This window comes from Botryllus schlosseri, chromosome 10 (assembly GCF_051294905.1).
Source record: "Botryllus schlosseri isolate E-star chromosome 10, Bs_hap1, whole genome shotgun sequence".
Taxonomy (NCBI): domain Eukaryota; kingdom Metazoa; phylum Chordata; class Ascidiacea; order Stolidobranchia; family Styelidae; genus Botryllus; species Botryllus schlosseri.
In genome coordinates, this window is record NC_137245.1 from 19,271,867 (window position 1) to 19,299,664 (window position 27,798).

At 42.4% G+C, this 27,798-nt stretch overlaps 1 protein-coding gene across 2 annotated transcripts; it reads left to right on the forward strand.

The window, feature by feature from the left end:
* Nucleotides 1-27,067, forward strand: LOC145449075 (uncharacterized). Of its 2 annotated transcripts, XM_080327544.1 has the most exons (7): nucleotides 1-313; nucleotides 12,782-12,951; nucleotides 13,569-14,153; nucleotides 15,778-15,863; nucleotides 16,020-16,107; nucleotides 16,232-16,331; nucleotides 25,443-27,067. In XM_080327544.1, exons 1-7 carry the CDS (start codon nucleotides 198-200, stop codon nucleotides 26,374-26,376), a joined length of 2,079 nt encoding a protein of 692 aa, XP_080183670.1. In that variant the 5' UTR covers nucleotides 1-197; the 3' UTR covers nucleotides 26,377-27,067. The 2 variants fall into 2 exon arrangements, with proteins under 2 accessions (XP_080183670.1, XP_080183671.1); XM_080327545.1 differs by lacking the exon at nucleotides 15,778-15,863 and having other exon boundaries at nucleotides 2-313; nucleotides 16,030-16,107.
* The last annotated feature ends 731 nt before the right edge of the window (nucleotides 27,068-27,798 follow it).

Genomic DNA, 27,798 nt, shown 5'->3' on the forward strand with positions numbered 1-27,798 from the left:
CAACTCATGGTCTATTGTCACTATTCTACATTCCTTGGCTGCTGTCAAACCAATAAATGGCGATATCGGCTAGTGTCGTACCAGTACAGTGTGGAGTGATAGCCAATAGACAGCATACCGTGCAGTGCCAATCATACTATCGACTTATCTATAGCACAGCGGCTTGGAATTGACTTCTCGTGGAACCTTGCTTCGGTATGGCCCTTTGGCTAGGTATATGCCGTGATCAGACGCGCTCCATAACAAATTGCGGCGCAAATGAAATTATAAACATCGTCACGGCCCACTGGGGAAGACATAGTGGACAAAGTGGGTGAGTAGGATACCTATGATACTCAAAATCTTTAGTGCATGAGCAATATGGGTTGGCAAGTTTATTTTTTGCTGGACTTACCTCAATGCAATCAAAACTCTTTGTGTAAGCATGTGGTCTCGGCCAGAACCGCAACTGCTGCACCTTAACCCCCCCCCCCCCAATTGTGGGGGGCGAGCTCGAAGGGGGCCCAAAATAATTTCGAGAATTAACAATAATTATTATGTATTATTTTTGAAATTTATGCAATTCTTTTAAGGATTTTTTTCGCGCCGGGCGCGATTTTGTCTTGCCAAATATCTTGTTTATTGAGTGCCCTTCCCCCAACAAAAAATACGCATGATTTATCGAAATGGGCTCTTCGGCGTCCTTCATTACCGCGCCACGACGCACCAAGACATGAAGTTATAACCCATGTAACATGTGACTTCGAAAAGTGTGCCAGCACGATCAGCAGCGAGAAGACCTTGATCGAAAAGAACTGCGCTTGGGCTAACCGAAAACTTCGATACATATACCATACACAATATTGCACATCTATGTTAAATTGTCCATAGGCGCCTAAATGGCTGGCACTGAATGTTCCTGTCCTGGCGATCTGAACCTCACAAGCCAAATATTATCCCGCAGAGAAAAATTATTTGCTAGTAAAGAAATACCAATTTGAAATCGTGCGCGTCTTTTAGTTTAGTAAGTTTGGGTGATTTCAATATCTTTTGACATGGCACATAAAAGGTCACGTAATAGCATCATGTAACGAAGTCATTATACACACGGGGCTGCCCGAAGATGTTTAATTATTATTTAGGGGTCCTACCTTTTCCAACACACTTCATTCAGCTCTGCCGGTAAATCTGATTACGTGAACAGAGAGAGGATATGAAATTGATAGCAATATATATGCAAATACCGATCATATTGACCGATTCAATCATGAATTGTATAAATTTTTCGCGATACGCGCGCCTAAACGATATCAGTTAACTCACTAAAAACAGTTTGACCCGGAGCAGCTGAATATTGGGGGCAAAATGCGTATAGCGTGAGGGGAGTCTGGGGGGCCTGACAAAGCTCCCCAGAAGTTAGGTTTATCACCGTATGGGGGGGGGGGGGGGGCACAAGACCAACTTTTTTTGGGGGGCTGACGAAGTGCTGTCACGGTCATGGTCTCGGCTGATTACCGTACATGACGTCGCGGGAAATGCGATAATATTGCTGCGATTGCATTATCTAGCCATAGTGTTAACCCAGTGTTTCTTAACCTTGTCGCCAGTGACCCCCCCTGCAAGAAACGATTTTGATTTTGAAGGGGCGGAAACTCTCAGGGGCGTTATGGGGGCGCTGGGCTAAGGGGCGGTATGAGTGAAGCTGACGAGAAATAAATGGCGTCGCAATAAGGACATATAATTATATAGCAGAACAAAAGGTCTATATATCCCAAACTTCTCATTGCAAATAATCATTCGCCAAAATCTGTCACAACTCAAAATTTTTCGTCGCGCCATGCGCGAAAGATTTGTTTAAATTGTCTGCAACATGTTTCCATGTACGCAGTGGTTTACTAAATTCATGTCAAATTTATTGCGCGTACCTTTAGATCGCCAATTCTCCGTTAAACAACTCCCATCACGCTACCTCGGGTTATTTTCCACATAATGTTTCGAACTAGGTATTACATCCCGCAGCGAGCAACGTGTCGAAATCGAAGAAACAGGCACTGTATCACTTCAAGAGTGAGAGTGAGAGCATAGTGTCCTATATGGTGTCGACACAAGCAAATCTCACGGTTCAATGAAATTGTATCACGCCACAATTTCCATTTGGCTACAGGCAATTTGACGGTTATCTTTGACCGGCTTGCCGAGCAATAAATTTGATGAATCGGGTATCAATCGAAAGCTGACTCTGCACTGATTACGAAAATATAAATTTTATTCCACTCATGGCCCTGGAACCCCCACAATCAGCCCCAAATTATTCATTGTTGAGTAGATTGGCAGTGTGACGCAACAATGCTGTCCGGTGAAACGAGAGAGAAACTCAAGAGCAAGGATGCGGCCGAACGGCGAGAGTGGGATCAGCTGACGTCGCGGCAATAGCTATGTGCAATCGCGTCGCAGAGAAACGCTGCGCTGTTGATACTTTTTCTATTTGCTTCGGTACAAGCGAGCACGCCTTATCAGCCTTTCCTTGACTTTTAAGGGTAGAACTGGGTCCACAGAATGTATTAGGGCCCTACCAATTTTTGCGCATTATCCTTCAACTGATAGAGATATTTAGGCTACGTCTAAATTGTCTACATTGGATATGTCAGATTATTATGATATCGATTGCCTTAGCCCGCTAGTTGCGTAGGGCTCCAGAGATGCGTGGCGCTGTTGATACTTTCTATAGGCGCTTCGCTAAAAGCGAGCACACATTACCAGCCTTTCCTTGATTTGTAAAGGTAGAACTGGGTCCACAGAATGTATTTGGTCCCTACCAATTTTCGCGCAATATCCTTCAGCTGATAGAGATATGTAGGCTACGTCTAAGTAGTCTACATTGGATATGTCAGATTATTATGATATCGATTATACCTTAGCCCTCTTGTTGCGTAGGGCTCCAGAGATGCGTGGCGCTGTTGATACTTTCTATAGGCGCTTCGCTAAAAGCGAGCACACATTACCAGCCTTTCCTTGATTTGTAAAGGTAGAACTGGGTCCACAGAATGTATTTGGGACCTACGAATTTTCCTGCAATATCCTTCAACTTATAGAGATCCTTCCGTCTAAGCTAAGCATAGCTAGGTTAGTTATCTATAATTGCACATAGCTATTGCCGCGACGTCAGCTGATCCCACTCTCGCCGCTCGGCCGCATCCTTGCTCTTGAGTTTCTCTCTCGTTTCGCCAGACAGCATTGTTGCGTCACACTGCCAATCGACTCAACAATGAATAATTTGGGGCTGATTGTGGGGGTTCCAGGGCCATGAGTGGAATAAAATTTACATTTTCGTAATCAGTGCAGAGTTAGCTTTCGATTGATACCCGATTCATCAAATTCATGGCTCGGCAAGCCGGTCAAAAATAACCGTCAAATTGCATGTAGCCAAATGGAAATTGTGACGTGATACAATTTCATTGAACCGTGAGATTTGCTTGTGTCGACACCATATAGGACTATGGTGAGAGCCTTTTGTCCATTAAAGATGCTTTGAAGCTTTTTGGCCAAACTGCTCAACTAAATATATTTGTATTTGAGAGCTACAAAATTATATTTTCCTAATATTTCTTCATCCTAACAAAAGGATGATACTGTTTAGTGTTGCTACCTGCAACCTTGCATGAACGTTATATATTATGCATTGCTTTGTTTGGAATACATTCACGTTAAAGTTAATCGACCAGAGCCCGTATAGCCCGTACCCGATGGTTGTTATAATAACAACCTTGATTTGACCACGAATATAGCACATACAATTATCATAGCGTTAATAAGTCGAGTGGTCCTCTGGTGCGATTCAAGCTATTTCCAATAGCGAAGTCCCTACCCGAAAAGACCGACCGAACTTGTTTTGCTGCCGTTCTTAAAATATGGCGTGGAGGCGTCAGACCCAGGCAATTTTCGAATGGGGGCACTGGCGGAAGAAAGGGTAAGAATTACTACTTTAACATATTCAGATTGACGGATCATGACTCTTCCATTGGTTTGGACGATACAATCAGTGTACTCACCGCCACTTTATTGCATAATAAACAAAATAATAACATAGTACCGACATTCGAACTACGTCACAAGATTGGGCGCGAATACTTGCCTTCAACCCTTTGCTGTTGTACGTACCTAGTGTACACTGTAACCAGTGTCCTATATGGTGTGGACACAAGCAAATTTCATGGCTCAGTGAAATTGGTCTACGTCACACTTTCCATTCCGACAAAGGCAATTTGAGGGTAATTTTTGACCGGCTTGCCGAGCATTAAATTTGATATATCAGGTATCAATCGAAAGCTATCGCTGTACTGATTGCGAAAATGTAAATTTGTAAATTGGTGATGGTGGTGTGGTGGTGGTTTGGAGTTTGCAGTTGAGAAACAGCGCAAACCGCAAGTGTATTGGCCACTGTTGCGCAATCGATTGAGCATTCACACTCTCACTCTGGTGCGGACTTGCTCCTGAGCTGCGCAGACGGGATGATTTGCTTGTGTCCACACCAGAGTTGGATCAATTACATTATTTCAGTTCAATTTCAATTACAATTACAATTACTTCCTTGCATACTTCAATTACAATACAATTACAATCACAATTACTGTTAAACATGTAATTGAGTCGGTACAGAGGTGCCGTTCGGCAACCGTAGCGACGTATGGGATGGTGTGAACGTGAGATTCACTTTCGCGTTCTGTGTGTGAACCTCATTAATTTTAAGGTTCGCGTTCACAAACGAACCTTGGTAGGTTCTACACTGTGAAACTTATTCGTATATTACGATTTTCACTTCATTATAACATCTTTGATTGAAAGGTATTGCATTTCAACGCAGGCCACTATATGCATGGCGCTCGCAGCATAAAAAATCAACACTACTCGAGCATGCACCTTAACAATCTCAAAAATATTACTTGCTTGGTTACAAAAGCTTGCTCGAAATATCCAGCTTTCTGTTTGTGAATATTTAGTGTCTCTTTGCTGTGAACTTGACCCGCAATCACACAACTTCAATGGCGAAATACGCTACTCCTAAGTAGGGCTGGGCAAAATCGAGTACCCAAGTGATTCGATTCTGAATCACGTATAACGCTTCGAGTCGAGTCGAGTAATCGAGTATCGCTCGGTATGACGTCACAACATAATGTATTATGTCAAAGTTCAAATATGCACCTTTTATACTACCACAAGGAAGAAAATGCCTGTTATCCGTCACAGTAAAGATACTTTGGTATTTTTTGACCATACCGATTTGATTGCATGACTTCTTGACAATGTTGTGATGTGATAATGACTTCGGAAATGTGTTATTTCCAGTAACGTTCGTTGCTTTGTACTATGTCTGGTACGCTGCGACACGGCCAATCGAGGTTTGAAGGCTTCCACAGTGGAAAATAGTATGAAAACTAGAATTATCGTTCGTACATTAAATTTCAGTTGCGGGGAGCGCATAACTTCAGTACTCGAAAAAATCGTCTATTACTACTCGACTCGAATCATTAAAATTAATACTCGATTCAGATTCGAGTACTCGAATCATTGTGCCCAGCCCTACTCCTAAGTAGTCAACGAATGATGCTTATTCAGCCAATCAATGAAATTGGTACCATTGTCTGATGTAAAAAATGTAGCAGGCGTACGGGTACAATCTTGACTTCATATATGTTTATTGTATCATAAAAACCAACTCCATGCGATTGGAATTTTGGCTACTGCTGTATAACTCGTTAATTTGGTAATATCGGTATCAAGTATAGGAACCCTTTTTACACTCTGCTCAATATCAACGTAGATATACATTGGCCGGTCTGGCCTAGAGCGTTAAAACGTAAGCTTATATTCCCTTGCAAGTCCTCGTCGAAATTGCTGTCAAAGCGATGGAAGATAATAGTTTTATGAGATTATTATATCATTTGATTCCCCCCAGTTGATACATTTGACTATACATGTACATGATACATGCGCTCCAGCATTGTGGCAATATGTGGCCCGAGTCGTCACTAGGTATCGTATACATTAATATATAGGCTATTAGTCCAATGTTCCCCCTAAGCGGGTATCAAGATATGGCAAAATTAGCTATTTTCGGCTCGATCGGTGAAATTACACGACCACTAGAGGGTGCAGGAACCTGGAATTATGATAGAAGTAATTCATTCAAGATTTGGGACCAAATATCAGAGGCACTTTTTGAAATTCAAATTTTTCTTTTTTTCACTCCACCCTATTCTTCACCCAAGCGACTCAATTTCCGATTAAGTGGATGTACAATTCTATTTGTAATACATATGGATCAAGATTTTCGACTTTTGACCGGACAGGAATCCGGCAAGTTTTTCTGAAACAAGATTGGATCCGGATTCATATTTTTTCCCCGAGTGCAGGACCCGGATCCGGACAGGATTCCTAATTTTTAGTGCTCTAGTGCAATAAAGTGACTTTGTGTTTGTTTACTTCGATGTTTCGTATGAACTAGGACTTGTACGGTTTCAGCATTGCACCACAATGTCGAATAACCGTTGATAACATACTCCAATGCAAAATATCAACAACAGTAGCGATATATATCCAACCAACTCATTTTTTTCGCTTGCATTTTGATATTACATTCTTTTACTTCTCATTCAGTGTGCATGCCTCCTCTTTACATCGCCTAGGCCAAGGTGGGTGTCTGATTTCGAAGACTACTCCAAGACGTTTCAACAGCTCCCTATGTTTTCGTTGTATCGCAATTTTTGTGGTGCATGGAACTAATAAAATTAGTCCTCCATTGTTACATCACAACTAATTGTCCGCAAACGAAATGATCAACGCTTACGTTGTCGTGGTAGTAGTAGTAGATTAATGTAATAGCAACGGATCCCTGTTTCTTGGATTATGTTCAGTGCTTAGCCTACATTGAGCAGTGCTCCCATTTACCAACCCCGTGAACAGTTTAATCGAACGAATATAGTTTATGCGATTATATTCTCATGGATGTGCATTGTATAGGCTACCATATCTATTTGTATCAACTTCTCGAGGCTTCGTATTCGTTCCTCTCTATTTTGGCTGATAAGAACAGACTGTAGCATATATAACTATACAGTTACCGTACTCATTTATTTCATCAGCAGTTCTAGGTGCGCGTGAGCAATGCAGCGCCTTTATGCATGTATATTTAACTTTATATTCATTATTGATTCAAGATAAAGGGCCAATTAATCTGCCTTTCACACAGCTAGCAAAATGTTATGATTTTTAATCATCACTCATAATTCGAAAATTCAATTTGACTTGAATTGTGACTTGACTCGTGACTTGACTTGACATTACTCGAGTCACCTCCAATAAAACGAGTGACTTGACTTGACTCGAGTCATTTTCGAAAATCGATTGACTTGACTTGACTTTAGTCCAGGGGTCGCCAACTCAAAATGGATCGCTGTTCACTTTTCAAAATTCGTAAGGGCCGCGGGCCGCATGACTTCAATATCGAGATAAAATAGGCAACGCAGAACAACCACGTTTGATAACTCTACGTCAGTATAACTCTGAGCACTTTAACATGGGCGACGGGAATATTTAGCACAAAAGAAACAATATTTTACTTAAGAAATACAAATACAACAAAAAATATCGCGATCATCACCTCACTTTCATTCTATTTTGAACTATATGAGCTGCGCACGATAACTGGCAACACTCTTTAGCAACTAAAGCAGGGGTTGCCAACCTTTTCGCCATTCACGACTGCATTTCGATTACTTATATAACCTAGGGTTACCATACGTCCTGTTTTAAGAGTATTTGCCCTATTTTTTGACTTTTTTGAAGGTGTCCTCGGAGGGCGCCTAAATGTCCTCTTTTTTGAGAATTTGTCCTCTATTTTGAGCATTTTGGTTAAATTGGACTAAGAAATAGGAAATCAGCGGCCAAATAACGATCCGACATGCATTTCGGGACTTGGGCCTCAATGACATTTTTATAGTCAAAACGTGATAGAAATGGGTATTTCGAGAGTTGAACCGGGAAGTGGAACTTTTTTTAATTATTTTTTTTAGTCAACCGACGAATAAGTTAGGAAAAATTTACCATTTTCTCAGGATTATACTCCAGTATTGTAAGTATGAAAATTTTGAAAAAGTAACCGATTTTCAAATTTCCAAAATATGGTAACTACAATGTAACCTACAGCCGCTTTCCATGGCATAGTCGTTATGAACTATAACGAGAGGCCAAAAACCCACGGTAAACTGTCCAGGTGTCCATGTCCATTGCCGGTGAACTCCGGACTAATCTATATTTACTCATATCGGCTTACTAGGCGCACGAAATTTCTTCATATTCATGAATGAATTTCGTCATTAATACTTGTGTAGTTTCACATATTACTGTCAAATATTTATCCTTCCTCTGCCTTTGTGATCAGATTCACCAATATAGTTGATGCAGGGGGTGTCATAGAAAATTTAGGGAAGCTAATAATGCTGTGCTGCATCTTTGAGTGGGTCAATTGTTTTCAGTCCCCTTTGTTGCGGTCTGTTATATCTTGATCTCCCATCAGTATTGTCGGTATAGTGGAAAGATATTGGATTCGCCTACCAGATACAATTTTCCTTCGTGTTGAGTAGAACATGATTACAAATTTGCATTTCTTTACGGGGCGCATCATTTTCCTCTGCTGTTCGCATCTGTACTGTGGGGCTCAGATTACGAAGGTCACTACTATATTAAAATCGACAATCAACTCTCATTGAACCGCGCCTAGCGTGAAGAGAAATTCGAAAATAATTCAAACCTCTCATTCATTAGGGCAGTGGTTCTCAACCGGTGTGCCGCGGCACACCAGCGTGCCAATTGGACTGCCCAGGGGTTCCGCGAGCAAATGTGGTAGACTATGTCGAAGTATAACAAAAATCCAAATTTTGAGTGTGTCATTGTTAGTTTTTCTGTGGAATTTGCCCGATCAAGACACGCGATGCACAAACCGATGCAGTGAACAGATATAAGGATGTCGAGGAGACCGTAGTTACCGGTATCTCAATCTAGTATTTTAATCTGACATTCCCATTAGGGCATGGAGTGGGTCTTTCTCTGGGCTTTTTATTGTAAAGACGCTCTGAGCACAGCAACGTATAGGGCGGAGAATCTAATAAATCTGCGACGCTTCGTAACTTGCTACTGCACTGCCATGAATCAAACTGGGGCCTCCACCGTCAATGGGTGTGATACGCTAGTTCGCCGACTCCACACATAGTAGCATTTAGGACAGTGATAACTAAACTCGGGCAATTGGACCGTGATATTGCGGTTTGGCCGAAGTGTTCGCCTTTTACTTGTCACCCATTAGAACCGGAGGCAGAACTGGGACATGACGCAGGTTGATGACCTTTTTGTATCTATTTGTAGTCGTATTCTTGCCATGTCTTCGTTATCGCTGATCATTTTGCACCATACCGATATTACTTATTTTGATTCCTGAGATGCCAACTTTTAGCACGGCCCACTTTTTGTAAGACACTGCTTTTGCAGATCGGAGGACGAGTAGGAGCCTGCATAAACCTCCAACACCTAGGAAGGCATTCTCACCATCGAGAAATGAACTCATTTGGAATTAGAATTGCCAACATAGCCATTTACATTGCGACTGTTAGATAGAGTTCCAGCACTGCAGGTAAAATGTAGGCTCAGGGCGCAACGTTATGTTGCAGGCGACAAATTCGAGAATTGAGAAGTAAAGTTGATCAAATTATATCAGTTACAAATTTCCCCGCCGCTGAGGTTTAGGATCCCGATTTGTTGGAACTACAATTGAACTGCGCGTGGCTGCCAGTAACACTATTGAGGTATACTATCCTCACAGGTGCTATTACACGACCTGCGTGGAAATGCGTTTGGCATCCATGTATAATTAATAGACCTCTACGCCTCTGTATTTGTTAGTGGCGATCGTGATTGGACTCTTCGACGCGACGGTTAATTACATCGACAATGCGGTAGTGGGAAGACTTTATTGCCAAGCCAATCTTATGAAATTAAGCTGAACCTGAAGTTTAAACGAGATCTCAGCTGGCCAGTTATGTGGTAACAGAGGTAATAGCTGATAATTCAAAACCTCACACGGAAGCGAAGAAAGTTCTTCTTTAGCTTAGAAAGCTTAGAAAATCCTACTTGAGTGCTTCGAAAAGGTAGCAGCACTTCGTCAGTGACCAACTCTGTAAGACTATGGTTACTGCTGCATTCTGGTAGTTTGCCTGTGCCGTAAGCCAAAAGAGGTCGGAACCACTGTGCTAGTGTGCCGCGAACTATTTTTCATTTTCAAAGTGTGCCGCGAGGTCAAAAAGGTAGAACCACTGCATTAGGAGGTCAATTCGTAAATTCAATTTGCATATTGACGGCCGTCGACACATCCTAATCGAATTATGTGTCGACGGCCGCATAATTTTCCCTCTACTGCCGCAGATTGGCCACACCTGGACTAAAGAATCGATATTGGGGTTAGCTGGACACGGTACTTACTGGAAAACTATCTCCTCGTAATTCCTGGTCTTCTGGAGAGCCGGAAATCTTTTTCTAAGCGTCATGATCTTGGCAGTGGTGGGCCATTGCACGCCAAGGCAATATGTCCATTCATATCAACAAATTCTTCCTCCATGGCATGATATTACCATCGCCGAAGCCGTATTAGCTAATGAGGAATGGTAATATTGAGCACAGGACAATAGCATACTTTGAAGAACAACAACAACTGTATGTATAAATTGAAATCAATCTTAGCATTTCAAAATGCTTTACTAAGCGTTCTTTCGAAATTTCAAATCAGGAAGCGGGTCGCAAAATATGACGTCACGGGCCGCGTGTTGGTGACCCCTGCTCCAGTCAAAATGTTCAAGGTCTCGCGGTGACTCGTGACTGGAAGGCAGTAACTTGATCTCAACACTGCCTGTTAGCTCAGTTGTTCTCAACCCTTTTGATTTGGGGGACCGGTAAAACATCAAGATAAATACTGCGAACCGGCGAACATTCAATATTAATTAATCAAAATAATCCAAATTGCAATTGCGACAAATATATATAACTAAAAAGAAAATATATGAAACTTCATTTGATGCTGCTTTTTGATTTTAGACATGTTGAACGTGGATCTATTGAAGTTTCTGAGAGGCGAAACGCTGTTATAATCCACTAATTTGAGTTTGATTGTCCAGCTTCTTTTGAAAGAAATACAAGTTTGCTGTTGGCTAGCCTATAGATTTCGCCGGCTTGTACTGTCGAAATTTAACGAACATAGTTGTAAAGTATCCCTATAGCTTTCAAATGTAATTGTAGCTAAACGAGTTGTAGCTGACGTTTGTACGGGGCGTCAGGTTCACAGATCCTTTTCAGCATGAAGCTACAACGCATACAAACACTTCGATCGGTTTGGCACTCGAAGCGCTCATTCAAGAAATATGCTCATTGGTCATTCATGATGCTCCTGATGCCATATACCCCGAACAAAAAATGATGAACTTAATTGTGGTGTAGAAGTGACGGATGCTCCGCGAGTTGATACCGACTATATGCTATCGAAATATCTTCTAAAACTTAGTGTAAGAGACTGTCTCTGTTAAGATTGGTGAGGTGTAGTGGTGTATTTAGAAATCAAAACACACCAAAGTTGATCAGCAATATCTCGGTATGATGAAGCGGAAATGAGGAAATGTTTCCCGGACTTACAGTCATGAGAATAAATGTAATTAAGCTCCATAGCTACCTACATGTTTTCAAATATTATATCCGCTACCGGAGACCATATTGTATCTGTTGATTTCGTTACTCCATTTAGTTCTCTGCTCATTGCTCACATTGCTAATCGTCTTTAAATTCGTTTCGATTGAAAAATGCCGTGATGCGATTCGGTTCGATCAAAAATTTGGGTGTCCAATGCGGATAAGCTGGGATTTAATTTTTTCGCATCCCTGCTATAGAGCACCCGTGATACAAGCACCACGATCCGTATGTATGAACGAACGTAATATTGTCGCTTCCAAACGAAACCCACGCATTGTGATATTAGACGAGTGGTACCCATCCTTTTGCTGCGTTCCCTCCTACGCCTATTCATGAACTGTGCACTACACTTCACATTACTGCACACAAAATCACAGTCATAAATTTTAGAAATCTTAGAATTTAACTAAGATGTCTGCTACCCCTCTAGATTGTAGTAGATGTCTATTCTCATAATATAGGACCCTCGTCAAAGGGAATATCTACTTACCCCTATCTATCAGCAGAGGCGGTACAGCCGAAGACGTTCCGTTCGCCGGAACAGTTCAACGTAACATATCGCTGTATAGACGTGTTAGTACCAACTGAGTGGTCGAACTAATCTAATGGTTGCAAAATACGAATCGTTACTTCATCGTACTTAAAACATTTTACGCTTATTCGATGCATGTGTACACTTGCCCTAATCTTTGCTAATTATTTTTCCACCGATCTGGGGAAGATATTTAATGAGGTAACATTTGCAATGTAACGATTGTGTATCCATGACATTACTCCCCTAAACTCAAAATTATCCCCAAAGAATGAGGAATTCCTCTTCTGTTGGGAACCACTGCGTTAGACAATGGTTATAGACAGTTTATCTCAAGACTTAGAGGGTAATGGCATTGTTCCGGGCATATTTGATGACACATAATTTAATCATGCGCCGCGAAGGAATTTCACATGTCTTAACTACTAACCTACGTAACACCTGCAATAGCATAAGCACAAAAATATATTATTATCAATTAATTTTCAGATGTGGTAGCGCAATCTCCTACAATTGCATCTCCCCCAGTTCTCTGTCTACTATAAGGTCATTCTGTCAAGGTCAGAACACTTGTACCGTTACTGCAAGTATCGCAAATTTCGGCTCCGTCTGCCCATCCAATCAGGAGTATCTCTGGGTTGACTATGATTGCGTCACAGGTAAGCAACTCGTTATAGGGTGGTATTGTAGTTGTTTTGGTATTCATGGTTTCTCGAGTACTATGGTCATTTACACCAGGCTGATTTTCCTTATTTCGATTCCTGATATGCCGACGTGTAGCAAGACCCCTTCGGTTCTACGCTTTGGTATGACACCGTTTATCGGATCACATACGAGGAGGAGCCTAGATAAACTTCCAGTACCTAGGTATGAGCTCTGGAGTCGGTATTAGTCGGACTCGAACTCCCAATCCATTGGCGTTGTAGCTGTGGAACATACAACATACGCTATCTCCCCACCAGTTACCTAAGTGTTGGAGGTTCATCTAGTATAACTATAGGCTCCTCCTAACCACGTCATACGCGTCTAGACTGCGTCTTACAAAAGCCTAGAACCAAACTGGGACGAGGCTGTGCTACAAATCGGAAGATCGGGAATCGTAATAATAAAAATTGACCTGGTAGAAATGACCATAAGGGTCGAAACATTAATATCAAAATAACTGAAACATGGTCGTATTATAGTCTCCTGCAAACAGAGGAAGGATACAATTGTACAATGTTGCAGCGCACTATCGAAAGACTTGGGTCTAATAATGATCTCTTGTCATTCATAGTTACTACAACTGCTGATTGGACGACGGCATCAGAATCAACTGCTGTTACCTTAACGACATTGCAATCAACTGTAGAAGAAACTACTGATTTCACAACTACACTGCAATCCACCGCAGAAACAACTACTGTTTTCGCAACTACTTCTCAATCCACTGCAGAACCAACTACTGACCCTGTGACCACTTCGCAATCCACTGCAGAATCAACCACTGACCCTGTGACCACTTCGCAATCCACTGCAGAATCAACCACTGACCCTGTGACCACTTCGCAAACCACCGCAGAACTAACTACTGCTCCTGTCACCACTTCGCAATCCACCGCAGAACCAACCACTGACCCCGTGACCACTTCACAATCCACTGCAGAACCAACTACTGTGCCCGTCAATACTTTGCAGCCCACGGCGGAAGCAACTACTGCCCACGTGACGACCTCCAAATCCACCGCGGAACCAACTACTGTCCCCCGCTCATCGCAATCCAGTGTACTTCCTTCCAGTCTCCCCTCCACATCGCAGTCCACTACAAAACCAGCAACAACAAAACAGCTGGACGCAACTTCAACACTTCCATCAGCTACAGGTGAGAATTGCACTACAAATTACTGACCCGAAATTTCCCTTGTACCTAAAGAGGTCTACTAATTCACCATCACATCTGTTTCAATTCGTTCGTAAATAGAACTTCCTTCACCCATCCCGACAACCTGCCGGCTTGAACTCGCATGAGAAAAGTATAATCCGCCTTTGACTATAGCTGCAATAACTGGCTCACTCCACGCGTGAGAACAGATGCCACAGTGATTACTCGCTGAATGCCAAATCTCGTGTTGTTGGTGTGGATCCTTGAATTAAAATTATTTTATGCTGTTCATAGGTTGAACAAATCATTTTTATGCATTAACTACAGACAGCAACCGTAGCTCATGGGTTACACCGATGGTCTCGCAAGAATGTAATAAGAATCCAGCCGATTATGAGCAATGCTAGTGCCTGTCCAAGGCCCGATGAGTATAGGGTTGCGGCAGGAATGGCATAGGGCGTACAACCTTCCTTTAGTTAGATCATTGTGAGCGCTGATGGCAACCCCATACTCGGGTGAAGCCGACACATTGTCTCACATATTCGTTTTTTATTATTGGTAACAGAGATCGTAACATAAATTGACCTCTGCGCTCGTGGATTAATATCTTGCTTACCATTGATATCTTTCGCGCGAAGGGTGACGAAAAATCGGTGGATTTGGTCGGAGGTAAATTGGCAATAGCAACTATATTGGAATGATCTTATACCATTATTCTGCAACGTCCTCATAGCGCTCCAGCGCCCGCCATAACGCCCCTTGGGTCGTTTCACGCAATCCGAAATCAAAATTGCCCCTTTGAGACAGTAGCGCTGAGATTAAAAACAAAAACTAAACACCTCAGTCATCCCAGTATTTCACACGCTACTCCTTCTCTTGGCGATCATTACTTTTCTGACGATTGTTGGCATCTGCAGCTGTCGTGGCGTCGCAATCTTGCGGTATCATTCTTAAAAATTTGAATTTGACGAACCAATAATGTATTCGGAAGACGCACCAGAAAACAAAACTTCAGCGAGTAGGCTACTAAACTCCCTGATGCGAGTCAAGTACAGAAAACCGCGCTGAAGGCTGCGGCCTCACATCATAGGTAACGTGGTTCCTGTTTGACTGAACGTATACGCAATGCATAGCAAGGATGACATCTTGCGGCGGAGCGAAAGAGTTGAAGAACTATATGACGTCAACGTACGTCAGCCTCATGCGACGTCAGCGACCATGGCGATTGGCGAACACATGCTGTTACAGCAACGAAATGCCAAATTGTAGGGATTATGGCTCACCAATGCCTGCTGTTATATGTTGATTTTCGGTTCTGTCATTTCTAATCCCAAGTGGAATCACACCTTCCAAAGTCAGCCTTCGGAATCGAATAGTATCACATTCTTAAAATATATTGCGCAATACACGCTTGCCGCGGTGATTGTAGCTGCATCATAAAAGCATGATAAACCTCGTTGATTTCGGATCCAGCGTACTGTATATTCTTCTTAACCAGCATATGCATCATTCGGCTTGATGCGTAGAAACATTTTCCCTAATCCAGTGTTGCAACTGTGAAGTCCAACAAATTTTTTCTTAAGAGTCATTCGCGGGCCATGTTCAGTTGTTCACTTGTATTTAGGCAACTTTCCAAGAACCAAAAAGGTTGACTCGGGGGCCGTTACTTTGGACATCTCTGATTTACGTCAAGTTCAGGATTCTTATGCTGTACGCATGGACTTTAACCCGGTTATAATCATAATATTGAATGTTACTAAATTTCAACTAAATTTAATTTTCGATTATGAAAGTTAGGGAAATATCCCCGATAAAACTTGTAAATAATGTTCAAATGATGACGAATCTATTTTGAATTGAATGAAGTCTGTTGCAGTGAACACGACACTACCAAGGACTCTACAGACATCTTCACTTACAACTGCAGAGGCCACCCCACTCGATCCGGAAACAGGTTGGACCGCTTGTCTTAAATTATCTTGTCTTGTAACTTAACCTTCGACTGATCAAGGAATATATACGGGAAATTCATGTCCCGCTGGGTCATCCTAATGTCCTTAATTCGACATTTTATTTAGAACCTGCTTCAGCAATGTCGAGCGCGGCTCTGGTTGGTCTTCTTGTTGGAATCTTTGTTGTCATGATCATGATCGTTCTGTTACTGATATATAGGAAAAAGTAAGTTTGGCTTGATATTCTCGCGGGTTGATTCTGGATATGTGTCTCGACTTAATCTAGAATCTAGATATTTGTGATAAGATTCTCCGAGCTGATTACTAGGCCTATCAATTCCAATGATGGATAGAATAACAAAATTCTTTGCACAGTGTTCTATACTTCTACAAATGCGTCAGTAGAGTTCAAAGCTTCCCAAATTCTTTGCTAGCGGCCTTCAACACCGTTTTTGCTGCCCTCGAAACCCTCACGAAAAATATTGATAAAATTCGTACTAAAAATCTAACTTTTGCGGCGACTTCACTAAACATTTTTCTAATATATTTTAACTTGACAATGATAAGCAATGTCTTACTGTGATGTTTCTTTCTTAATTTTGGTACTACCGCAATAGACTGGCCCCAAGACCAACGCATTGTTAAAGGTTTCACTTGCTAAACATCACAGAAAGTCAAAACAGAAATGACATAATTCGGTTCACGAGCGTGATTTTGAATAGGATTATGTTGTATATTTATAATAACAATCTTGTACTACTACTAACCTATTTAGAGGTGACATTGTTATGATGCTGTCACCATTGTGTGTCCTGGACGTAAAGCAAAAGTAGAATCAGCACATCTATGAAGAGATTGTTAACCACAGATTTAAATTTCCATCTTGTTGCAAGAATCGGCACAAGCGACTTTCACCTTTATTTATTTAGGATGACCAGTTTATAAGATCTTGTTAAAATTTCTGATGCGTATATACATTTATATTATCTCCAAATTTCCTGGCTCACCGTATAATTAAATGCAAAGATTGCGTTTTGGCTAACAACCTCAATTTTTATCTCTATTCATATTTTGAACGCGGCCTGCGAGCCAAAAAGTATGCCCACCCCAGAACTAAACCCGTCCGCGTCCCTTCGTGGTCAATATGATATGTATGACGGGGCAAAATCGAATGCCTGACCGAGACAAGTATATTTTAGTACCACTCACTATGACGCCATACATTGTAACGGCGAATTGAAGTACGCACATTTCATTCAATCGCAAATATATAATGTCAGTTACACTTGGCCAAATACATGTTTTCTTATTTGTCAATCATAACTATAGCATATGTGAATATGCTCTGGGTTTGTGTTATACAGCGTTGATTGTTTTCCGATATGAAAGTACCAGGGCTTTGAAGCTGGAGCCGTGTATTTTTAGCGGAGCCGGAGCGCTGCATAAAATTCAAGTGGAGCCGGACCTGGAGCTGGTTGTTTGAACCGGCTCCGATGTATTTCATAAGATGCTATGCCTCTACTATTGGTTGAATTCCCATAATTTTACGGTAATCGATCACAAAATTAAGAATCGTTGCCTCGTTGGCACCACGTTTTCAACTATCCATGTTGATACATGCGTCAACGCAGCGTAGGCTAGATATACCGCGACTTACTCCGTAATTACTGTATTGTGGATATTAGTCATACCCGGAATTCACCGCAACAACCAAAAATAATGATTACTGTGCATTTCACAAAACTGGACTCATGCTTGTGTGAACTGAGCAATTTAACTATAATTAGTAATAAGACGAAAATAAGCGACGCGAAACGATGAAAACGGGAACTTGCTGCACGTGCACATGTCGATTTGGAGGCGCGCACGCCGCAAAACACCGTCTCTTCTCTGAATTATAAGAGCAAATGCGTGTTTTTGAATTGTAGCGCGAAATTGGACAGTGTGTTATTGTGTATGCCTACGAGTTGTCGCGATGCGAGCTGGTCAATGGGACGTACGGACCCGCTGTTGTTGGATATAAGAAGGCAATTACTGATTGGATACGCACTTTCCAGTTTTGTGTATTCATCATTGTGGGCTTCGTACACTCGTATTCCTGAATTGTCGCAATGTTACTTTTGAGCGTGTAGTTTAACTTGTTACTGACACGGTGCGTTATGCACTTGTACAGCGCGCGGCGTCGATTTGTTTGAAGAAAAACCTTTATATTCCAGTAAACTCAGGGCCGAAACAGCACTTCGTCAGCTCCCATCCCAAAGCGTTAGTCTTGGACCCCCATATGGTGATGAACAGGCGCGTAGCCAGCCGAAAAAGAAGGGGGGTTTGAAATAAAAGGGGGGGGTTTCGATATTTTTCGAATTTAGTAATATAGCATCAATTCATTAGGGTTAAGTACTCGCGTAAATAACGATTATACAACATCCTCGTGTTGACGATTACACGCGTATGATAAGCTTGTCGACGAGTCCGGAAGTGCTGTCAATTAGCGACTCCCTGATCTGCCGTGACCAATTGAATACGCGCGCTTATCAACCGTCGAGCAATGAAATACGCGCGCTTATCGATGCGTCTTACGTCGCCTCGGCGACGATTTGCGCAAGTCAAAATGTACGAGTTTTTATGGAATATGTGCTATAATGACGCCGATTTCAGGTGGTTCAAACCTTACCTCTTCTATAAATGAAGCCTTGACACACGGCTTCTTAAGGTTATGTCCAAGAATTAGCGGAAATCAATTACGCATGTTACGTACGCGTCTCTCACGTGGTTGCGGACATTCGATGTCATTCAGTTTCGAGATGTCACTCTTAAATCACAATCGCTAATCAGCATATACTTGACGGCATTTTATCCAAGCCATCGGGAAATAGGAGCCCAAGCATGATAGGCCCGAGACGCGGTAGTTAGGCTAGCGATATCTTTCGTACTAGGCCTATTGCAGATGCGATTGTGTAGGCCAGCGATGATATCGTGCGCACCAAGCCAATGCAGATGCCATTGTGTAGGCCAGCGATGATATCGTGCGAACAGGGCCTATTGCAGATACGATTATTCAAGCCAGCGGAACTAGGCTTGTTGGGGACGGGATAAATCAGGCTAGCAACGATTGCCGAGCGCGCGGCAATAAATGACCTGATTTCGCAATTATCTCAGCGGGAGATCGTGTCGCGTTTGTGCACTGTGCAGTGCAGTGCGCGCGGACGAAACTCGCTAATTGGCAACACGCCTTCGTTAATTGGCCGCGCGCAACACTGATAATACGACCAATTGAATTGCAACCGAGTATTAGCGTCAGAACGGTCTTTTAAAAGGACGGGGTTTCGCCTTTAAGGAGGAGTTTCTCGTTTCTGAAGGGCGGGGTTTCGACCCCGAAACCCCCCATGGCTACGCGCCTGGTGACGAACCACACTTCCCATTAGGATATAGGCCGACATTATCACCACTGCTTATGAGCGAATTTTGTTATACTCCGTCGTCAACGAGTTTTTGTGGACTTATCGCCCAAAGCGCGAAGTATCTGTTCTATGCGGTTCATATTGTCAGCACAGGGAGATTTGGCGACAGCCATTTAGGCGCCTTTGGAAATTTATACATACCGTTTAGGCTATATCGGTCTACATAAGGGTAGTCGGCAAAGTTTTTTTCGCTGCTAATGTTTTGGCACACTTCTCGGGAGTTCCATGTTGGCCTGAACTTCATATGTCATGGTGCGTCCGTAGCGTGATAATGGCCGACGCCGAAATGCCTATTTCTATAAAGCATGCGGATTTTTCATGGGGTAAGGCTACCCAACAATAAAGACATCTAGGAACAGAAAATCGTGGCATGCGCGAAAAATATTGTAAAAATAATGCTCTATAATTTATATTCATTTACGAAATAATTTTGGACTCACTTCGTGCTAGCCCTCTCCCAATTGGGTGTTGGGGTACGGCAGTTCCGGTCATGAGTAGGGCGATTTTTTTACCTAAATAAGGGGAGATTTTGACCTAAAAAAATCAAAATTTTGACATTTTTTTACCTTGAAAAACTTAATTTTGACCTCATGTAAGTATAAGTAAATTAGTAACCTCGAAAACCTCAGAAACGTCTCTCAGATGTTCTGCCATTTTTTTTATTTTGTTGACCAGTGTTATTATTATATTCTTTATTCACAGTAAAACTGGTAACTATACACATAATCCGGGGAGCAACCTGCCCCCAAAGCAAAATGGCGAGATTGGAGTAAATTTCTAAAATTTCAGTAATGCAGTCAAATATTTATTCCTATGCAATACATGTAGAGTAGCGTTGGGACCCCGGGAAATCCCGATCCCGGGATCCCGGGATTTGAAGCAATCCCGATCCCGGGATTAATCGCAATGAAATCCCGGGATTTGTAAACAGCATCTACCAAGGCTTACGTAGCGTCATGTCTCTTATTTTGGTAATAAAGCAGTGTTACAAACTCGGCTGATTGTCTAAAACAATTCACAGTTATGATAATAAAACCAACTATGGCATAAAATGAACTGCACAATCATTTCCGTCGTAGTCTACGGATCGTAGCAGTGGCTTATTCTGCATACCACACCAAAGTTGACTAAAAATGGTCAAATTAACGGCGGAAACCGGTTTTTGGAGCACCTACTCGAAAAAATACCTTTTTATTTACTCAATTCTTTGGCGATCAAAGTAGTTAGGTGAATGATAGGGGATAGGGGATGGGGGGCGAAAATGTGTGTCAAGGTTGATTAGGGATCGATGAGACGAAAAAGGTTGGGAACCACTGGTATAGCAAAAAGTGACTGGTAACGCATTTAAGGTCCGTACACATGATAGTAATTAAATCAACCCGCATGACTCAATCGGGCAAGTCAAAAAATATCATTCCTTTTCTAAATCACATAATCCTCGGTTCGATGAACTTCCTAGCCAGTTAACTGCTGTGGACGGGCTAGCATTTAAACAAATTCCTCCAAAGTGAGCAAATTCGTCGGGCCTTCAAGGCTGACGGCGATAACTTGCCAAGATGTCACAAACGGGTTCGGGACTTCGTGATCGAGCACAAAAAAAAATCCGCAAGTGTGTGGTAGAAGAGCTTATTGCAATGTAACGGAAAGATGGACGTTTTTCGATCACGTTGGACAAATCAACTCCTACACGAAGCAGGCGGTACATGAATTTAAACGCTCCTTATCCGGGTGGCTTTCGATCGCTGCGTTTCATTCGTATTCACGGGAGCATGTTTTTGCGTCAATATTACAAGGAATAAATGTTGTCTGTGTAGTTGTATGTGCATTTTGCTACTTTGCCAATCCCGGGAAATCCCGGGATTGAGGAGCGAAAATCCCGGGAAATCCCGATCCCGGGATTTGAAATTTGATCCCGAAGTCCCAACCCTAATGTAGAGGTCAGATTACATAATTGCGGTAGATGAAGAATTGGCAAGGGTTGCAGAGCAGAGGCAGAGATGATTGGAGATGAGGAATCGAAATTACAGAAATTATGCTGTAATTCATGCGCCTTGATTGGTGGATAATCCGAGGATTATCAACGAAAAACTCACATAACTCCGCTTCTACTAGTTGGAAATGACTCAAATTTGTTTTGTATCGTCTTTGAAGCAGGGCTTTGGAGCAGCCGTGAATTTAAACTGCTCCAGCTCCGGCTCCGGAGCTTTCTTCTATCATACATTAGCTCCGGCTCCAGCTCCGGAGCCGCATTATTACCAATGCTCCGGCTCCAGCTCCGGCTCCGACTCTGAAATTATCGAATGGGCCCGTCTATATCAGGGGTGGCCAACCCGTGGGTCAAATGTGGCCCGCGAGAGGGTTTTGCGTGGCCCGCGAGATAATTTCCTATTATATTATCGAAAATGAATTGCTCAGATTGTGAACTTGCAATGCCAACCAAAAATTGCAATTCTGGCTGCGACACTTGGGATGTTGATGACTAAAATATCAGTTCCGACTCATTTACACATCCAGGGTCCAGTCACATTTTCAGTAAATCGTCGTACATTACAATAAACTAAAATGGTAGTGAAATTTTTCTTCACGCTTCGCGTGTTTAATTGTCACATGATTTCTTGCTTGGTAGCCTACCCCCTACTGAAAATTAAAAAAAAAACATAATTTACCCGATTGAGTCTAACTGTATTCGCAATGACGGAAGAAAGTTTTTTCGCGTTTGCGCTCGCATAAAGATAGTCGACGGTGAAATGTAGGCACAAATTGATTGTCGCATATTATCGGAGACCTTCGATATCGATGTGGCCAGACGCCGAATAGTCGTGTCCTTTCATGCAAACTGAGCCTAGCGGATAATAGATCCGCAATATACTCAAGTAATAATATTATTGATCTAGTTTATTTATAAACTTTGAAAATTTTACCCGCTTGGCGCGGCTAGTGGACCGCGCACTCGTTCGTCAATTACATGTGTCCCTTTAGCCCAGTGGTTCCCAACCTTTTTCATCTCGTGCCTCCCTTGGCCGAAATTTAAGCCAAAATTCCCCCCTTAGGAAAAATCTGCTCCATGATTAAAAAAAGGTCATTTTTACCGCGCAAACACCTGTTGATTGAGAGAATAAGACGGGTGGTACCGAGTGTTTGTTTCTAGCAGTGCTGCATCAACACTTTGTAGACCTCCAAAAACAATGGTATTCGTCTCAATCAAACAAATTCTGGAAGGCTTGACTCAACAGACCCCCACATTTCCATTTGTGTTTTGGGCTTATCATGCACCAATCGCTATTATAACGGCTGTGAAAAATCAGTATTCATAAATTTACTGGTCTCGCGATATTTTGCTCAAGCTTGCGTATGCATTTGGCCAATACTATTGGTACTTTCATATATAGCAGGGTTGACTAGACTCGAGTCTGACTCGAGTCACCATTTTCTATTGACTCGACATTATTAGAGTCATTTTCTCAAAATACGGAAACGACTCGACTCGACTCGAGACAATCTGGGTATTGACTCGACTTGGACTCGAGTCATTGTGCATGACTCGAACCAAGCCATACGACTCGAGACTATAAGACGGCCAAGACCGACATTTCATTGTAGTTTCGAAGAACAGTAAAGTGACCATCCTATTGGAATTTCGTCTATTAATCCTGGTACTGGACAATGCGACAAGAAACTGCTCAAAGTGAGGAAAATTAGTATATCATAAATCCAAATCATTCAATATCACCAAACAGTGTTGACTTGAGTGTGCCTTGGACTCGGACTAGAGTCATAATACCATGACTCGGACTCGACGCTCTGCTCCTTGACTTGGACTCGGACTTGACTCAATGATAAATTGAAAATGACTCGAAGTGTATAAACATGTCTTTTTCCGATCGGGTAGCTGTTCACTGAAAATAAAGCAAGGCTAGCGATCTCTTTGACTTGAATCGATGACGTTGGAATATTTTGTCACTGTCTGAAAATGTTGACTTGAAAATATAAGATAAATACTTTCACTAGAGGCCTTGTTGTGATAGATTCGGCACGACATTTGCTCGCTTAGGATATATTTGATTGAGAGGCCGTCGCTGGCCTACAAATTGTCTTGCGAACTGCAGCACATCTGAACTAGTTTTAAAAGGGGGGATTTGTATGTGAAAAAGAGATTTCAAATAGCATTTGAACATATTTTCAGCAAACAAAAAACAGCCATAAGGAGCATATGTTCGAATATAACTGGTTGACTATATGACAGTTCGGACATGAAAAATTTGGGAAATGCGTTACAATTCTAGAGTGTAATTCCTCCCTAAAAATTGCAAAATTCCCCCCAAGGGGGGAATTCCTCCCCGGTTGGGAACCACTGCTTTAGCCGAAAACGTTGGCCATTCCTGGTCTATATAGATTACTAATCTACCCATAGGTTAGTTATCTATAGTAATCTAGAGTCTGTCAGCCGTCAGTAACATCCGATGTAGCAACGAAGACATAGGTGCCGCCGTGCCGGATTGTGACGTCATAATGAATACTTGTTAATTGTCGATAACATCATAGTTGCACTAGAACGCACTTTACCATTGCTGTGCACAGCATTAAAATTCAGGCCTGCTGTTCAATTATGATAAATCAGCAGATGTGGCTGTTGCATATATAATAACATCTTATGAAATACGTCGGAGCCGGAGCTACTCCTCAAATTACGGGCTCCAGCTCCGGCTCCGGCTGAATTTTATGTAGAGCTCCGGCTCCAGCTCCGGTGAAAATGCACGGCTCCGGGGCTCCGTGCTCCGGCTCCAAATCCCTGCTTTCAAGACAGCTCAACAATTTCATGGGGTTGGCAGAAAAATTTGAAAAATTTTATTTTTCAATTTTCCCATATAAATTAAAAAATTTAATTGGATCTGCGGAGTCCTGCACTTGTTAGAATTGAACCAAATTTGATGTGCAGCGTTTTTTACGGTAACCTGACAATTTAATCAGTGAACGGCTGGAATCCGGAAAAAAAAGTAATTTTTGAACAGCCCTGCGCACTAGTGTAATTTTAGTCCCGTGGTGCATTCAAGGCCTTCCGAAGAATATGCACAGTGCCCAATAACGTGATCTTTTGGATCATGTCGAATCGAACGTTACCCGGAATATGTTGGATATGTCTCATTAGTTTTTTGCTCACGACCGCTGTAGCGCCAATGACTATCGGTATAATGTTTATTTTGCATCGCCACATTTTCTCAGATTCCATTTTGAGGTCTGCGTATTCATTGTTTTTCTGAGTCCTTTTGTAGTATGTTGTGATCAGCTGGAACGGCCAGTTCAATGAATAAGCATTCTCTTTTCTTTTTTAGTTTGTTTATCATATCCGGGCGGTTGCTCCTGATTTCGCGGTCAGTTATAACTGCTACATCCCACGGAATTTTTGCTTGGTCGTTTTCTGTCACTGGTGCTGGGCTGTAATCATCCCAATTTTTTTTCTTATTATTACAAAGTGTATTTTTTTTTAATTTAAGCTAAATTGTCCTCGCAGAGAGAAATTCAGTGTATGCAAGTCCGCCTACGTGAAAACCTAGTAACTTTCTGTAACTGCAACGGCACTTTTATAGCAACATTTGAGAAAATTTCGTTCGATTTTAAAGTTATTGGATTCGGGGTCAGAGCATTTGAAAAACAGCGACTCCGACTCCAGCCAGCATGTTTTTCCCCAACTTCTACTCCAAAGGGTGTTACAACATTTCTGTGACTCCGATTCCACAGCTCAGGATGTGACTCGCATCGTTCATATCGATTAACTCACAATATTTGAATTCAATGTAGAATCTGCCTCCATCGCTGTTTCAGCATCTTATCCACGCCAGCCATATACTATCCTAAACCAGCATTTTGTTGCACGATTTCAGCAAAGTGTCCGCGCAAGATTTTAACGCTGAAAAATCCGAGCATGCAGTGGAAGAGAACGTCAGTGCGATTTCAAACCGTGCAAGCGAACTGTCGCAGCGATCTATCAATGCCAATAACAAGTCGCAAGTATCCGTAGCGTCCGAACCACATCGCGTTAGCGATGACGAGAGCGTGCCGCACAGTGTAATCGTGGAAAAGGGTGGCGAAGTATCAACAGACGAATCGTTATGGTCTCTGATTGAGGCGAGAAATCAAACTAACAAAGCTGGCGAAGACACGGATCGCGAAGCTCAGGTTCGCCCTTCTCAGGAATCGGTCTGGTCGTACATCTCAGATTCGGCGTCTCGAGTCAAAAAATCAACATCGGGAGTGACTGAGAACCGTTCCGGGTCAGGTAACGTTGCGGTAGAAACCTGGCTCTCGCTGAAATCCACGAGTAGCGGCAAGTCAGTGGTACCCATAGAGCACTCCGATGTTGAAACCGAAATTTCTTTCTCGCAAAAATCTGCTGCCAATAACCATTCCGAGTCCGGTAAAGACACGGCAGAAATCGCGCACTCGCCAAGATCCGCAAGTACCGCCAAGTCAAAGCTACGTTCAGAACATGATTCTGCTGAAGTGGGAAGTTCTGTACCGCAAAAATCTGTGCCCAGGAACCATTCCCAGTCCAGTAAAGAGGCGGTTGAATCCGCGCCCTCGCTGAAATCCACGAGTAGCCTCAAGTCAGAGTTGCGTATAGAACACGCCACTAGTGAAGTAGAAAGTTCTCTCTCGCAAAAATCTGCAGCCGACTTGGTCGCAGTCGACTGCCAGCCGCTACGCGCTTCTATGCTCAATTCGGCTTCTAACGATTCGATCGCGACCGGAGAAGATTCGACCAAGTTCGAAGCCGCGCTGGAAGAATCCGCTGGTGGACAGGAGAATTGTGATTAGTGAAGATCCGGGAGGTGTACAAATACTATACGGATGGTGGGAACGCGTGGAAAGTTCTTCTTCGTGATGAATGCGTATTGCGTAGGCTACGTGTACAAAAAACACCAGAATGTCATATGTGCCGTTATAAAATATGGTGGTGTCTCAATGACTTCATTCAAAATCTGGATGGTGTCCGTAAAGCATAAAAAAACATTCATATATGGACAAAAGTATGTACATAACTATGGGTATTTCATGTGATTAATGGACACTGGACAGGGTAGAATCTATCAAGGGCGGTGTGCGGACGCGAACTTGTTTTATCGAAGTTCGCATAGCGAACATGAACTTTTGCACCATAACTAATCGCCACCTTAGAAATGATACAAATGGATAATTGTGCATGTTGTTGAGTGATATATATATGTGTGTATGTGTCTGGCGGGTTTCCTGTCGTCTCTATTGTCGCGAAGAGCGTTATCCGGAAAGACCGGTTCGAGTAATACTAGATGCCAGGGGAGGGCGCAAGACTATAGTATCTTTTTCACTGTAGCAACTCACCCGAGTCGCCGATAAGACCTTCTGGGTTCAAATAGCGAATAACGTAGGGGGAACGCTCTTCGTGTGTCATAACGATTACAACGTGCCTTTAATGATATTTAGTGATTGAAATATAGGCTCGCAACTCACGAGGGAGTAGCTGACTATAGCTGTGTCATCGTTTACGTGTTGTGCGTTCTAGACCTTCATCAGGGGACGGAAAACAGCGGCTCTTTTATGCCACTGCTACGGGTTTTCGTAGCTGTAGCTTTAAAACGAAACGTCATTTTATCCAACACAAAGATGGGACGGGACTCGCGAGGACTTGGATAGGAGTCAGTGTGATCTTCGTTATATCTGAAGTTTTAAACAGCCCGCATTCGCGACGTAGGCTATAGCAGGGTTCGGCAACCGTTTTTTTTTTCTCGGCGGGCCGGTTTCAGAAACCACGTAGTATATGCTCCATGTTGGAATCTTGAAGCTCACGCACCATAATGCCGTTGATGCGACATTGACAACACGTGATCAGACATGTTATATAAGGATACAACTTGCGATGATATAGTTCAATGGGTTCCATACTATTACCGAGATGAACATTGCCGAGAATGGACATTACCCAGAATTGACATTACCGAGAACGGACATTACCGAGAATGACCAATGCCAAGAATCTAGCTTAATGTAACGGACTTAATGTGAGTAACGACTGCCCACCTTTCCAATCTATTGCTAAATCGTGTCTTTAGCACATCTATCTGCTTATTGTCGTCTTTTATTACATTAGACATCAAATTATATTATAGCCCTTTCTTATCAATTATTTTCAGCGAGTGTATTTCGGCGGTCCGATCGTTAGGACGAATCGGCATTGACGGCTATTTCGGATTGGTTCCATTG